This window comes from Gallus gallus, chromosome 9, assembly GCF_016699485.2.
Source record: "Gallus gallus isolate bGalGal1 chromosome 9, bGalGal1.mat.broiler.GRCg7b, whole genome shotgun sequence".
Lineage (NCBI taxonomy): Eukaryota > Metazoa > Chordata > Aves > Galliformes > Phasianidae > Gallus > Gallus gallus.
Window position 1 is genome coordinate 8,508,223 of NC_052540.1, and position 14,242 is coordinate 8,522,464.

Sequence of the window (14,242 nt, forward strand, 5' to 3'; positions counted from 1 at the left end):
TGGTTCATTCCCTACCACTGGGATTGCTGGGAGTCTCCTGGCTGCTGTGGGTGACATAGCAGGGGACATGACCAGAGACACACACAGCTGACCAGCCACCCACTGCTAGCACTGTCAGCAGCTGGCTCCTGGTTCAGGCTCTTTGTGAGCAGTGTGTCTTTCATAAAGTGGCACAGTCTGAGGGAATTGTCATTTGAAGGTGTGCAAAATAATACCACAGAAGTTTCTTGAGTGAAATATAGCAACTGAATCTTATGAACACTTCTGTGCATAAACTAACTAAATAAAATCTACAGAGCAGCTAGGTATCTAGCCTGAATAATCTGCTGAATTCAGTCTTTGTGCTGCTCACTGACTGCAACAAGCATCTTTAATGGTTGCTGAAGTTCACTGCATCCTCTGGCTCAAGTCCAGTAAAGCACTTAGGCATATGCCCATGAATTCCCTACCTTGGCAGTAGGCTGCTAGCCCTTGTCAGCATTTGAGCGGCTTTACAGCAATGGCCAAAGGCCCCTAGTTGTGGATGCAGGGTGGAGTCTCTGGAACTCTTTCAGGCAGTTTTGCTTCAGAACTAGAGGATACATTCTCACAATGAAGTGCAGTGCAGAGCTGAGGTGCCACATCAGGTTCATCAGTGTGGAACCAGAGGTGTTTTAGCTAGGACTGTCATGGAACCTGAGCAAGTGGGTCCATCTTGGAGGGCAGACATCTACAGAGCCTTCCCCGTGTGCTCATCGGTCTGACTGATAGAACTGTGCCCTGCTCCACACCGTGTACTGCAGTCACAGAAGGGACTTCTCACATGTTCTCAAGACTGTTCATTTCAGATGTTAATAGTGACCTGTCTGAATATTATCCATATGATATAAACATGAACCAAATGCTAGAAACCGTGCCTGAGATTTGTTGGCAGAATTGTTCCTCCTTCAGCATTCTCAGCAGGCAATATTAAAACTCATTTTCATTCCAGAATCTGGGTCTGTATTGATATGCAGATCTTGCAGACAGGCTGAACTGGCCATTTAAAACACACAAACCAAGAGCTGAAGATGCTGGAAGTGACTAGACAGTGGACAAGATTACTTTAAAAAATCTCATTCTGTTTTTTAGACCGCCTAAAGTAGAAGGTACTTGAAGTGAGCATTGTATTCAACATCCAGTTGACCCAGTACGATAATGTCCAGTTGAAAAGTAACATGCTGCAGAATGCAAAACAGTGAGCTGGGCATCACTGCTAGTGATAAACTGTGCTTAAGGTTTTTTTTTCCCACAGCAGTGTGCGGTATGAAGAGGTTACTCAGAGCACTAATTAGAGTAGAATATATTATTTGGTCTAAAAATATTCCCAGAGAGACCAATGGAATGGCTATTAAAGAAACCATTTCCCTTTCACTGCACAACCTAACTTCTTGAACTGAAAAAAAATATGCATCTAGATAGAACAGTCTCTGAAACTGCTCTTGATGAGGATCACCATGGAAATTGCAATAGTTTCCTTAATACTGTAAAATGTATTACAGGGAGATAAAGGAAGTAATCCTTCATCTGTGTGTGATAGATTTTGTTTCTTTGATGCCAGATAAAAGGAATCTCTTTGGCAAGGAAACAGTAATCTTTTGCTGTTGAACATATATCCAAATAGGAAATTATGACTCTTCTCTCTGCTTTTCAGAAGTAAAGAAAACAACTCAGAAGCAACGGCAGACAGTGCCTTGGCGTTTTGGACACGTTGAGTGTCTGATTTTGCTTGTCACAGCAAAAACAGAGCCTCTACTTAGCAATAGAGGAATAATGGCCAAAAAAGCCCTCTTCTCGCTCTCTCTGAAACCCCAGAAAAATTTCAGGAGGGAAGAGAGACTTGTTACTATTTTTATATTACCGAAAGAAACAGCTATCTGGCACACACACGGTGTGAAATCTGAACAAAAATACAATCAAACTCTTGAAATAACTACCCAAGTCCAAAAAAAGCAAAACAACAGATTATGTACAAAATGTAAGGTTATGGGGGAGATCTTTCTGCTCCTTTCTGTGTGCTTATTGCCGTGTTGACTCGTGGTGTGTTTACAGACTGCCTAGGAATGAGTGAATTGAATAATGCATTCGTCAAACAGCATAAATATTTTTGCTGCTCAGCCAGCTGGATGTTAACCAACGTATTAATATTTAGTTGATGAATATTCACCCATACAGATGCTTTTGCTGGTCTAAGTGCTTCAGCTTAAGTGGATAGCTCTTCTCCACACTCTACTGAATTCTGAATTCCTATAAAAATAAGCATTTAAGACAACAATAAAAAAGCATCAGAGAGACTGGAAGGACAAATTTCAGCACACTGCTGGTAGGTGGCGTGACCTGTCACCTGTCCTCAAGTTTCCAAGACGCACCAAGTGACCTTAAAGACATTTTTGTCGTGGACAGTTTTATTCCTTTTCAACACTGGCCCAACCACTGGCTAGTGGTGATCCTACAGATCCACACAGGAGAGAGATATTAAGACAAAACACACAGAGACAAAGCAGCAGTTTAAATATGGCATGAGAAAATATATTTCAGAGAGACAGAAGCAAAAGATGGTCTTCAAAGGCAAACCTGGATTGCAGAAGGCATAAATCTTTCCTTTCTTCTTGAAAACGTGAGGCTGAATAAGAGAAATTCTTTCAACCCATTGTGAGGAGGCATGGTATTATGGTTACTTGTTATTCATGTTAAAGCACTATTAGTTCAGCTAAAAATTGAAAGTCCACAATTGTACAAAGTAGATCTGCTGAGTCTGAGTGTCCTTGGTCTTAGTATTACCCACTAAATAGGAAATGCAGGTGCATGGTTAGGAGGCCAGCTTATAAACAGGGGGAGAATGAATACATTCATCTGAGCCAAAAGCCATGGTTGCAAGGATTTGTCTGCTCGGTAATAAAACAGGAAGCACAGAGACAATGACTTTCCTCAAACAGAAACAGGCAGGCTCTTTTCTCAGAAAAAGATGCTTTCTTCTAGACAAGATGTGGGATGCTGAACACTTGGGTAGCACACTGGTGTCAGCATAGCTCCGATACAAACCTTCCAGGACTCCTGAGCTGCATGATCAGCTTCGTGTCAGTATGTCAACAGAAATAACCTGCACTGGAGGCCAGTGGGGAGCGCTCTGAGAATTGCCTTCATGTACAACAGAAAGAAAATGAAATAACCATGTTGATTCTGTAAGTTTTTCTCTGGAGTTGAACTTTCTCTTCTAATTGAAAGCTTGAGTTCTGCGGAACTGAGTTCAGAATTTGCCACTGTTGAAGTTCTGATTTCTCTCCTTTCTTCTTGTGCTGCCTTTCAAGTCACTGCCATCGCATTTCCTAGAGCTTTTGGTGTCATTCCAAATCCCAAATATGACAGTATCCGCACTGCTTTTATATACTGTTTCCTTAAAAGGAGGGCAACATGGTCGTCTTGATATGATCCCAGTCTGTTTGCTGTTTTATAATGTATACTTCAGTTTCAGAGTCACTAGTGAAAGAAGTGAAAGAAAAGAACCTGGGACATTAGGTTCCATCCTGATCTCCCTTCTTCTAAGCCCAGCTTTTCATGATCCAGCAAAGTGCTCAAGACTAACTAGAATCCAAGGCTGGAGAGTCCATTTCAAGGGAATCGTGGGTGCACCATGCTTCAATTAATGCAGCAATAACCAGTTTCCCACTCATTGGTTTTCCTTTTCTTTTGCAGAGCCTAAAGCAAGTTGCAGATTAGGTCGGTCTGCATCCACATCAGGTGTGCCTCCTCCGTCTGTTACTCCGCTCAGGCAAGCCAGTGATCTTCAGCCGAGCCAGGTACCATCGTTAGCCAATCGGGAATGACTTCATGTGCTGCAACATGCCAAATGTTTCTCACCTCTGTGTCTGTCATTAGTTACAGTAGATGATTTTTTGTTTTCTTGTCTTTATTTTCTGTGCGTGTTGCGTGCATTTGTGTGTGCGCATCTCTCATTGGCAATGAAATTCCACTGGGTACGGCCAGTAGAATTTTCTTTGCCCTTAATTCTTTGTATCCTTTTCTGTCTTCATTCTGTAATATAAATGTAGTAAAACTGTACTGTATGAATTTGCTGGATTTTTTATTTTTTCATGTTTTCTGTACTTTTTTACTGTCTTTAAAATTTATCAAACTTTGATAAATTTAATCTATGTTTAAGTGTAAATTTCTTTTAAATGTCTTGTCTAAAGCACTTGCACCAATGTTTGTCAATGACTTGTACATACCTTTGACTTCTCCCAGTTGTACTATAATATTTGTGCCAGTCTAATATTTGTTTTGAGCTCAGTGCATGATTGTATTACACTGTGATTTATCACTGTCCTGAAAACTGCTCTTATAGCAAGTTGTTTTGTTTAGTTAAGGCAGCTAGACTCTCTTCAGCTAGAGGCCATGTAATACTTACAGGACTATTAAATAGTCTGCTGTAGTTTTGTTTATTGTATATTGTTAGGAACCAAAAACTGAACCAGAGGGGTAAATGATTCTTATATCTTAAACAGATATACTTTTTTTTTTCCCCCCATCAAAAGCATTGATGCTGCACAGACCCTTGAAAGAGAAATTGAAGTGTTTGGCAAATTTATCCAGTAGAGAGAAAACAGAAAAGAATTAAAGACATGAGAAACCTATACTTACCTTTATTTTATATGCTAATACTGATACTGTATCATTTCACTGCACAGACCTGTATTATTAGTTTGACAGAACTAACTGCTGAGAGTAGTAATTGAGAGAAAAGGTTTCACTTAAACATAATGTGAATACCTTCTGTCAAGCTCAAAGCACTCCAGTATCGTGTCACTTGTGTGTACGTGTATGGGACTGCTCATCAGTGTACATGAGTGTGGGTATGCATATGTACAGACATAAACATGTATATGTGTGCACATACATATATGTATGCTAACACATACAAGCACCCTTATTTAGATGATGAGTTTTTGATTGGTTTTTGGGGAATTAGTCCCCATAATCCTACTGAACTTCAATGAGATTTCAGCGGTAAACTCTCTTGAGACTACCTTGCAGTTAATTCCCTGTGTAAGTTTATTGTTGCTCCTTAGCAAGAAGCTCCTGGCCAAAGCAGAAAACAGAAGAGTAAGGTCACTTTGCTCAACCCAGTGCACAAAGTACTTGTTAGGAAGCTTATATTTGCATAGCCTAATCCATACAGGTTGATATTATTTGACTGGCAAAACTGTATTGATTTAGAGTTCTGCTGGACACAATGCACTGCATGTTCCTGAAACGTATTTTACATAAAACCAAATCCATAACAGAGATGCAAAATGATAACCCATTTAAATACTAAGTATTTTTTTTTTTAATCTAAGGAAGAAATTAAGGTAATTGTACTTCCAAAGGTTTTGAGTATCCCAGTGTTCAGGTAGTGTATGTTTTTCATAAAACAGGTCTCACAGCAGACATGATGATTTGCTGGTTACTCAGTGCAAAGGCACCTTGGGTGTTTTGAACACATTTTAGTCTCTCAGTTTATATTAAGAGCTAAACAATAAGCCTTGAAAGCAGAAGCTGATGTGATAGAAGAGATAATGAGCCTCTTAGAAGCTGTAGTCAGGGTTCATTGAAACTGTGGAGGAAAAATCCACCTCACTTCATACAGAAGAAAAGAACAAAGATGATAAGAGGAATTTTCAAGTGACTGTTGAGGGTGTTCTTGTTAATTGAACAATGTGTGTATGGTATGGGCATGTCTTCAAGAAAAACCACAGATCTGGTAAAAACTGTCTCTGCCCTCAAGACTTCCTCTCCAGTTGTCAACTGCTTACTATTAATCTATTAAGTTGCCATTTATTAATGAATAATTTTGTAAAGGTGTGGCTTGACCCCGATTCTGGGAAAGACAGAAGTCTCATTATCTCTTTGGCATGTACAAACATTGCTTCAATTGTTTTCTTTATACGCCCACTCTATCTTAATGTGCAATTAATCTGTGATGGGTGAAATGTGTTTGGAAATGCCCAGGTCATTAGCCCATTCTGAGTCTGACAGATTGTGGCATACAGGGTATTTGTTTTCATGTGCTGTGGCTATTGATTGTATTGACACTGGTTTCCTTAACTACATCATAATCAGCAGTTAGTCTTTCTGAAAGAAGAGGATGCTCTCTGTTATTCACCTCTGTGCTGAGATGGACACAGCTGACGGTCACAGGGATACAAGATTGAGAAGTACATCTGGGAAAGGGCAGCTTACTGGATTGATCGTTTTTTTCAATTCTTCAAGGATCCCAAACTAATGTTTTTCCAAAACATTTAACTTATTTGAGCTCTTACATAATGATTTGTGTAAATAGTGAGAATGCTTGGTAATTCAAGACAGGTCTAAATTGAGAAAAGCTAAATTTTAATTCCAGTCAAATAGTGGCTAATTGTGTTAAATGTTGACATTTAACTCCTCCATGCCTTAAATTCATGCTTGTTTTTTGGTGTAGGAGTTGTGAGGATTTACTAGCTAGTATTTATGGCACATATTTATGGCATATGGATGGTGTTACATTACTTATAAATGAAAAGAAAGGACTTAGAAGCAGAGATAAGTTGTTTGGCTGATCTCTGTTGGAGAACATTTAGAAATCTGTAGTGCAGCAGTCACCAGCAGTTACAGACAAGCAGTGGCAGACAGGAAGCATGCTGTTCTATATTATGTCTGGTAAATGGCAAAGGTGTTTTGAAAGATGGCTGCTGGAAGTATATTTTTTCCTTTTTTTTCCATATATTTTTTTGGCCTGGGTTGAAAAGTACCACAATGATCATCGAGTTTCAACCCCCCTGCTATGTGCAGGGTCGCCAACCACCAGACCAGGCTGCCCAGAGCCACATCCAGCCTGGCCTTGAAGGCCTCCACAACCTTCTTGGGCAACCTGTTCCAGTGCATCACCACCCTCTGAGTGAAAAACTTCCTCCTAATATCTAACTTAAACCTCCCCTGTCTCAGTTTAGAACTATTCCCCCTTGTCCTGTCACTATCCACTCTCGTAAACAGCTGTTCCCCCTCCTGTCTGTATGCTCCCTTCAAGTATTGGAAGGCCACAGTGAACTGACTCAATTTAAACTGAAGGATAAAAAAAGGTTTATCTTGGAATGGAAGTTAATTGTGTAAGAAATTAAGGAAGTAGAAAAGGAAGACAACTGGAGAGTGTAAAACAGAAATATGGCAGTAGCATAGAATATTTTTTAGCTACAGAAGTGACAAATAGTTATAAATGCTAAATATGTATCTTGATATAAATATGTATGCTGAAGAGGGGAATGGAAGTAGTGGAGAAGTGTTCTACATATCACAGAATGTGAAAGAGAGCTGCAGGGAATAGGAAAATGTTCTAGATAGTAAAGAAAGTTACATCTTGATCTTAGAGATCAAGTGTGGATAAAACTAGAAACAGTGGAAGTCCATCTGAGTTTGGCCTTTATGCTGAAGTGCAAACAAGTACCAGTCTTTTGTTTCTACCCAAGGAGACAGAGGACAGTAGAAGTTAACCATTAAGTGAGGTTTCTAAGGTAGAAATTATATACAGTCTCAGGATGCCTTAGGAAATAAATTATGTCCCCTAGTGCTGCAACCTCCGAGCCTCGTGCCTAAGACTTTTGTATCAGGCATGCTGAGGTGTTTCACCCTGCAATGGCAAATGCTCAGGCATGTCAAAGCACACCAGTAGTGAAAAAAATGGTTCACGTGTGCAAAGTAAGCAGGATTTGGAGCCATAGATACATCTGCAATACAGTGATGTTTCGCTGCCCCCTATCATTCTCTGTATCATCATCTCAGGGTAAGGAAAGATTACATGCTGTGGATGGGCTCAAAAATCCCTGTCACATGCAGAATATATGTGTATTGAGCATGCTCATTACAAAAGAGGAAAATGTTTCAAGCAATATATACTGTGGAAGTCCCTCTGCTGGATAGCAGAGCATCTCAAGTCTATATTCTTAATGCACATAAAACCACCTCTAGGTTACTTCTAGGCTTAATTCCATTCTAAGGAAAAGGAACCAATGTAACTCTCTAGACTTCTTTGCTGCAAATGAATTTTGCAAAGTGAAATTTATTTTCATTAAGATGTAGACAGCAGTTGGAAAGTCATGTGTATTAAGCTGCATATGAGCAGAGTAGTACATGTTATAACAACACATGCTGAAAGAACAATACATATGTTTATGAGATCTGCAATCTGAGAGAAAATACACCCCTCTGATAACAAAACTCCTGGTAGTTAGATTGGCAGTATTTCAGCTTTTCTGCTGAAGCACAGTCCCTTTTCAGCTGTTTCCACAAAGCTCTGTACTTATCTCCAAATGTGCAGCCTATCCTCATGCTGCCCCTTAGTTCCCTGCTTTTCTGTGGGAAGGCAGCACTCTGGTTCCTCTCCTGCTGTCTTCTTGCAGCATGCTGTTCCCCCCCCCCCCACCTCCCGGAGAGCTAGCACGCCTGCAAGGCCTGGTGCCTTCCTGTGGGGAGAACTGGGCACTGATACCTATCTCCAATTTTAGCAAGGAAAGAAGATTTAAACTTTAAAATGATGATGAAAGTTAAATCCAGACACCATCCTGCGATTAGAAGGAATAAGTCAGCAGAAGGAATAAAAATACACAGAGAGCTATGTATTAAGGAGTCTTGGCTTGTGTTGAAGAAAAAGCTAGAAAACATATCAAAATCAGCACTGAGCTTTTTGTGGCCTTTTCCCCCTGCATGTGGCTCAGCTCACTACTTGCATGGTATCTGCCTTGGCCTGCAGCAGCCTGGGGCTGCATTTCTGCCCTGGTGGGACCAGCAGGGAGCACAGCACAGAGCGCCCAGGAGGGGCACGACAGACACCTCTCGAAGCTGGGCAGCCTTCACTGTCTGTGCTCTGCCCCAACACAATGCTGCAAAGGGGAGAGGGGAGAGAATTAGTACCCTTCACAGCTCGTAATGCTGTGTTTGTGTCTTTGATGGGCAACAATTTAGATACTTCTGTTTGGTGTTTGAACCCACTAACAGAGTTGTTTCCAGGAAATGAGAATCCAAGCTCTGTAGAGTCCTGAAAACAAAATACCAGAATTTTTCTGTTGTAGTTCTGTTGTTTTCTGCACAGTAAATAAGCAAGGAGACTGAAGGCAGAACGGCTGCTTTGAATCTGCAGCTTAAAGACGTTTGCGAAGGTTTCTCCTCTTTAGGGAGACACATTGCTGCTTTTTTACATTTTTGTGGCTTGTATCTCTCTGTTTATTATTCAGGCAGAGGTTACACCGTTGTTACATGACAGTGCCTGCGCCTTGGGCCTGGATCCGGATGCGGCCTGCCCGCGGCGCTTCGGCTTCCTCGGCCCCGGCATGCCGCGGCCTAGCGAGGCCCAGTGCGGCCCTGCTCGGCGCGGCCTAGCAAGGCCCGGCCCGGTGCGGCCCTGCCCAGCACGGCGCAGCGCAGCGCTGGGCGAGCTCATGGCGCCGCCTGGCGGCCCCCATCCTCGCCTCCCCCCCGCGTTGCGCGGCCGCTCGGCCCTGGCAGTGGTGAGGCCCAGTGTGGGGTCACCTGCGCAGCTTGGGGGAACGTTCTTGAGGAAGCGTTCCTAAGACAATGCTCTGTAGTATAAATGTAGTATGAGCTCATTGAAAGAAAGTAATAAAACTTAGGAGAAATAATTTAGAGTTGAGTCTTGACAGTTACAAAGCGCTCCAAAGCAGTTCAGTGTTTGTCTCATGCCTCAGTGCATGAATAATGCTGTTCTGGGTCAACTAAGTATCACAAACCCAGTTCTTAATGTCTCTGGCCTTAGCTGTGTGTACAAAGCGCATTATAGCCATTGTATGCTTCGTAAGCATTGTGTTTACCCTTTAATGAACGAATACAAGAAGGTTAAATTGTTGCTATTACAGCTGTAATTATTTTTGAAGGCACCTAGACAAAAAACTTCCCAGTGACTTGGCATTATCATGCTTTAGTTGGCAAATTGTGTCTGAAAGCACATGGGCTCCCTATTACTTGGAGCACAAACAATACATCTGTGCTCTTCCATTGTTCTCGGCTTAAAGTTGCAATTTTCCCAGCACCACTGTACCGGAGTTCAAAGCAATCAGCAAACACCCTGCGCTTGTCAGCCTCTTAGCAGGGCCAGGTGCCTGACTGCCCCATTTAACAGGTTCTGCTGCTGAAAAATGAGCATCAACAAATGACGATCCATGCTGTTCCCTGTCTGATCAACGCAGGGTTGTTTTTGTTGTTGTTCTTGTTGTTTTTAACTTCCAGTCTATAAAAAATACAATAATTGCTGGTAGATGGAGAACTCTGCAGACCTTCGTCCTGAATACCAGCAAAATGGCAACAGAAGAAAAAAAGTATGCTAGTAAGAGAAATAGTACCTGCTAATGATGTAAATAAGTGCCATTGCTCAGTACTGTAAAACCTTGCGGGGTGCAGTACTCGGAGAATCACCATCTGAAACCAACACAAAACCCAAATGATTCTGCCTTTATGGTTTTAATAGGGGTTTTGCAATGAAAGAACCCAGCTCTGTCACACCTGTTCCCTGGGCTGGGAGGAAGTTAAGGACCCCCCTGGGCTGCTGGTTAAAGATCTCAGGTGGGACGCAGTACCAAATTCCTATTCAAAAGAAGTATTAAGCTGCAGTGCTAATTACCACTCTCGTGTGGCTCTTCTGTCTCTCTTCCTTTCATTTTCAAAATTTTTGAAACTATACCACGCATTTTGGATGTAGGGTAGCAAAATACTTACAACAATTCATGGAATGACGATAATCATTTTCTTCTTCCGGTGTTTAAATCCCAAATGTCCCTCTTTGAACAGTGTGGTGCCTGAGATCTGTGTCTGTGTTCCTGGAACCGAGATCATGGTTGTTCATTTTTGCTACTTGATGTTTTTCTTCATTCAAAATGTGTGTCCACAATGTGGGAGCAGTCCCTTGGCCTCTCACTCTGTAATCAGAAGTCCCGTAGGTTTTTGGTCTGCACTTTCTATATGCCATTTATTGCTTTGGATGGTAGCTTATGAAGCAGTTTACTTAAAGGGACTTAATTACTCCTTGTGTTTAACCATCACTTTTAATAAGGCTTGGGATAGTCACTTGATCCAAAATCTGCCTCATGTTCGCCAGTAGGATTTACCAGGATCACATCTAGGAGTCATAATGTAGGAGTCCATAATAAATTTGCCTAAGTATCATAAATAAAGTCCCTGTGTGTGTAGACAATGTGTAGAACAAATCCTGTCCTTACCCCATGGATTTGTAAGCCCAGTGTAACAGACGAGAGAGTAAACAGCTGTAGATGGGAATAGACTGGTATGTATTTGACTGTCAGGAATTGCTTAAGCTTTGGTTTACTGTGAATTTAGGAAGTGCAAAACAATGTATGGAATGAAATCCGCTGTATCTTTGACAGTGATGTATTCCATTTTATAAGCCACTAACATCATGAAATGTGTTTGCATGTCTTACACCAGAAAACAAGGTAAATTTAGTTAGAAAAAATTTACAAAGGGTGTCTATTTCTCAAATGTACCTCTCACGGAGGGGTCCTTCTCCACTCATGGAGAAGTCGTCGGGGTCTGTGTAGGAGAAATCAAATACAGACACAGACAGAGTTTGGTGATGGCAGTTTTGCAGCTGCCTGGGAGGGAGAAGCCACTGAGTCCCACCTGGATGCATTGGCAGGTGTGGGAGAACCCAAAGCAGGGAGCAGAGAAACCCCTGGCACAGCTCCTCTTGATGGGGCGTGAAGCGTCCCTGCTTCTCCCTTTAGATGCTGGATTTGACCAGAGTTTGGCCTGAGCCAGATATGAAAATCCAAGTCATGCCGAGCTACGGGACTGTGCCTGCTGAGGACCGCAGGGACTTGGGATTTCTCAGCTTCTGTTGGTGCTTTCACAGGGCGCAGCAGAGCCTCGTGCCCACCAGAGGGAGCGCGTGGATTACTTTAGGCCATCCTTTCCTTTCCCTGCAAGGACAAATATTCTGTGCACACGAAGGCAAAATTCTGCTGTCGTCAGTCCAGCTAAATACACTGACAACATGTTGGATGAGAGCAGCAACAAGAATGTTAATGTTGTAGGGACGGCTCCACATCGCGTTATGGTGCGTTGCAGTCTGAATTTGCTCTTACATAATCAGTGCATGGGTCCAAAGCCACGCAGATTGTTTCTAAATATACAAACCGCAGAGAACTCTTAAAAAAAAAATTAAATAAATAAATTAAAAAAAAGAAGAAGAATAAGAAAAGAAAATGCAAACCTTGAAGGGGATGGAATTGCCGCATCCATCATTCCTCACCTCCCAGGCACGCCTGACTGATTGGCACAAGAAGCCAATGTGTCAAAGCCGCCTTCTGTTGGCAGACAGCCCTGCTGCTGCTGTCCCAAAACGTTTTCCTCAGCATTTGGCTGGTGTGGTCATGCAGCAGAAGCAGGTCACTGCATTGCTGGGTCCTGTTCTGCCAAGTGCTGATTGAAGAGCATGGGAAAGAGCATGCTGTGCAGCCCAGGCACACACTGTGGCCGCAGCAGGCCCCAAGGCTTGAGCGGGATTTGGTGCCTGTGCTCCATGTTCCCCCCCAGCCTGGGGCTGCTGCAGAGCTGTGGAACTGCTGGGGGCACTGCACAGCACACGGGTCTGTGGTTGCACAGCAGCAGCGCTTCTCTGAGGTGCCTGCTGGTTTTGCAGAGGTGTCAATGGTCATAGCCATCTGGGACACGCAATTTTAGGGTAGGACACAAAGGAGACATGTTGAGGGAAGGAGGTCAGCAAGTGTACTGCTGCAGAAAGAAGGTGCTGGACACAGGAGCAGAGTGAGCAGTTCTTGCAATCTCTAGCACCAGACCTATGTTTTGTCTGCATACCTTTCCTCACCCCTCAAGCTCCAACATGGCAAAGGAGAGTGGGAGGCAGAATATTGCGTTCTCTTATACTGATCTCTTGTGCTTGGATGGGTTTTGTAAGTTTGCCAGCAGAGTAGAGAAAGAGGTTTATTCCCTCATATAAGTAGATGAAACTTTTCAAATACAATAATACTTGGAGAAGGAATGAAATGCAGTGCTTATGGGAGTTTTCACTTCCTTCATATTGTTTTTTTGCTATCTTTACCTGGTCGTTTTTCAGATCTGGGCATTTACTTTATTAAAGAGAGCAGTTTTGAGAAGAATTAATCTATGTGTTGAGTCGGGACAGTGTGTTTCAGTACTTCAAGAAATAGTCTTAGCTCAACAGGGAAATGTGTGGGAAGGATGCAGCAGCCAAAGCAGCACAATGCATGTGGCTGTTCCCTGGAAGGTGACTGACACTCACAGCCCCTGGAAGCTGCTGAGATGTTCAGAACATCAGCAGAAGGACGAGGAAATGGGCAGGTCAAACCCATTGTACATCCTAGATTGTGAGGGAAAGTAAGGAGATCCTCAGTGTACTTAAAGGCAAAGCAGACAGTGGGCACAAGCAACACTTTTATCATCAAGAAGAAAAGAAAGTAGAAGAAAGGAAGCAGCAAAGGGCAGCAAGCCTGGGGCTCACTCTTATGCCTTCTCTTTTAGGACTTTTGGCTGTGTGCCTCTATAGCCCTGCAAAGAGGGCTCAGACGTGGGGACAGCAGCCAAAGCACAGCCCTTGCAGACAGTCCTTCTTTTTGAGGGTCAGAGTTGTGCATGAGGGTGAAGAAATTAATGTGATGTCCTCAGAAATTTAGAACGAGTTTTCCCAATGAAATACTTAGACAGTCCATGAGATGGAGAGATTAAAAGCCTTAAAAGTCTTAATGTTTAGTAGAACAGATGTTATTAAGCTATACCTCTTGCAACTTACGAAACAGAATCAGTGAGGTCACTGTTCTATCCTGCCTACAACAAGAAACTAAAGGAAACTAAAAAAGTGTTGGAAGTTCCTCATCTCCAGCTCCTACAGCATTATACACGGTTCTACTGAAAATAATTAAGAACTTACCGTAACATTAAATATATAATGTAGCTATGTGAAATTATTTCAGTCTAAGCATCCATAAGTTGCCTACAAAGGGTTTCATTTGGTAGCATTCCTTCCTCTTTAGGGGATCTTTCTTTAAGGCATTTCTCATAAATGTGCTTATTCTCTTCTAAAATTTGTAAGTTCACTTCAAAACTTGTTCTGAGACTTTTGTGTGCAAACAATTAGCTTAGTCACATCAAGAGGGATACAGTACCAGAACAATAACAATTGCAAAGTTTATTTCAAATGCTGTTGCAACCA

The 14,242-nt window shown here is 42.2% G+C and overlaps 1 protein-coding gene across 4 annotated transcripts in view; it reads left to right on the top strand.

Moving 5' to 3' along the window:
- Positions 1-14,242, top strand: part of NYAP2 (neuronal tyrosine-phosphorylated phosphoinositide-3-kinase adaptor 2) — a 156,239-nt gene that overhangs the window by 126,309 nt on the left and 15,688 nt on the right. For all 4 annotated transcript variants that reach the window (XM_046898618.1, XM_422618.8, XM_046898619.1 and 1 more), the window contains one exon: positions 3,712-3,815. In XM_046898618.1, the coding sequence (XP_046754574.1) occupies positions 3,712-3,815 (104 nt within the window). The remainder of the gene's footprint in view (positions 1-3,711; positions 3,816-14,242) is intronic.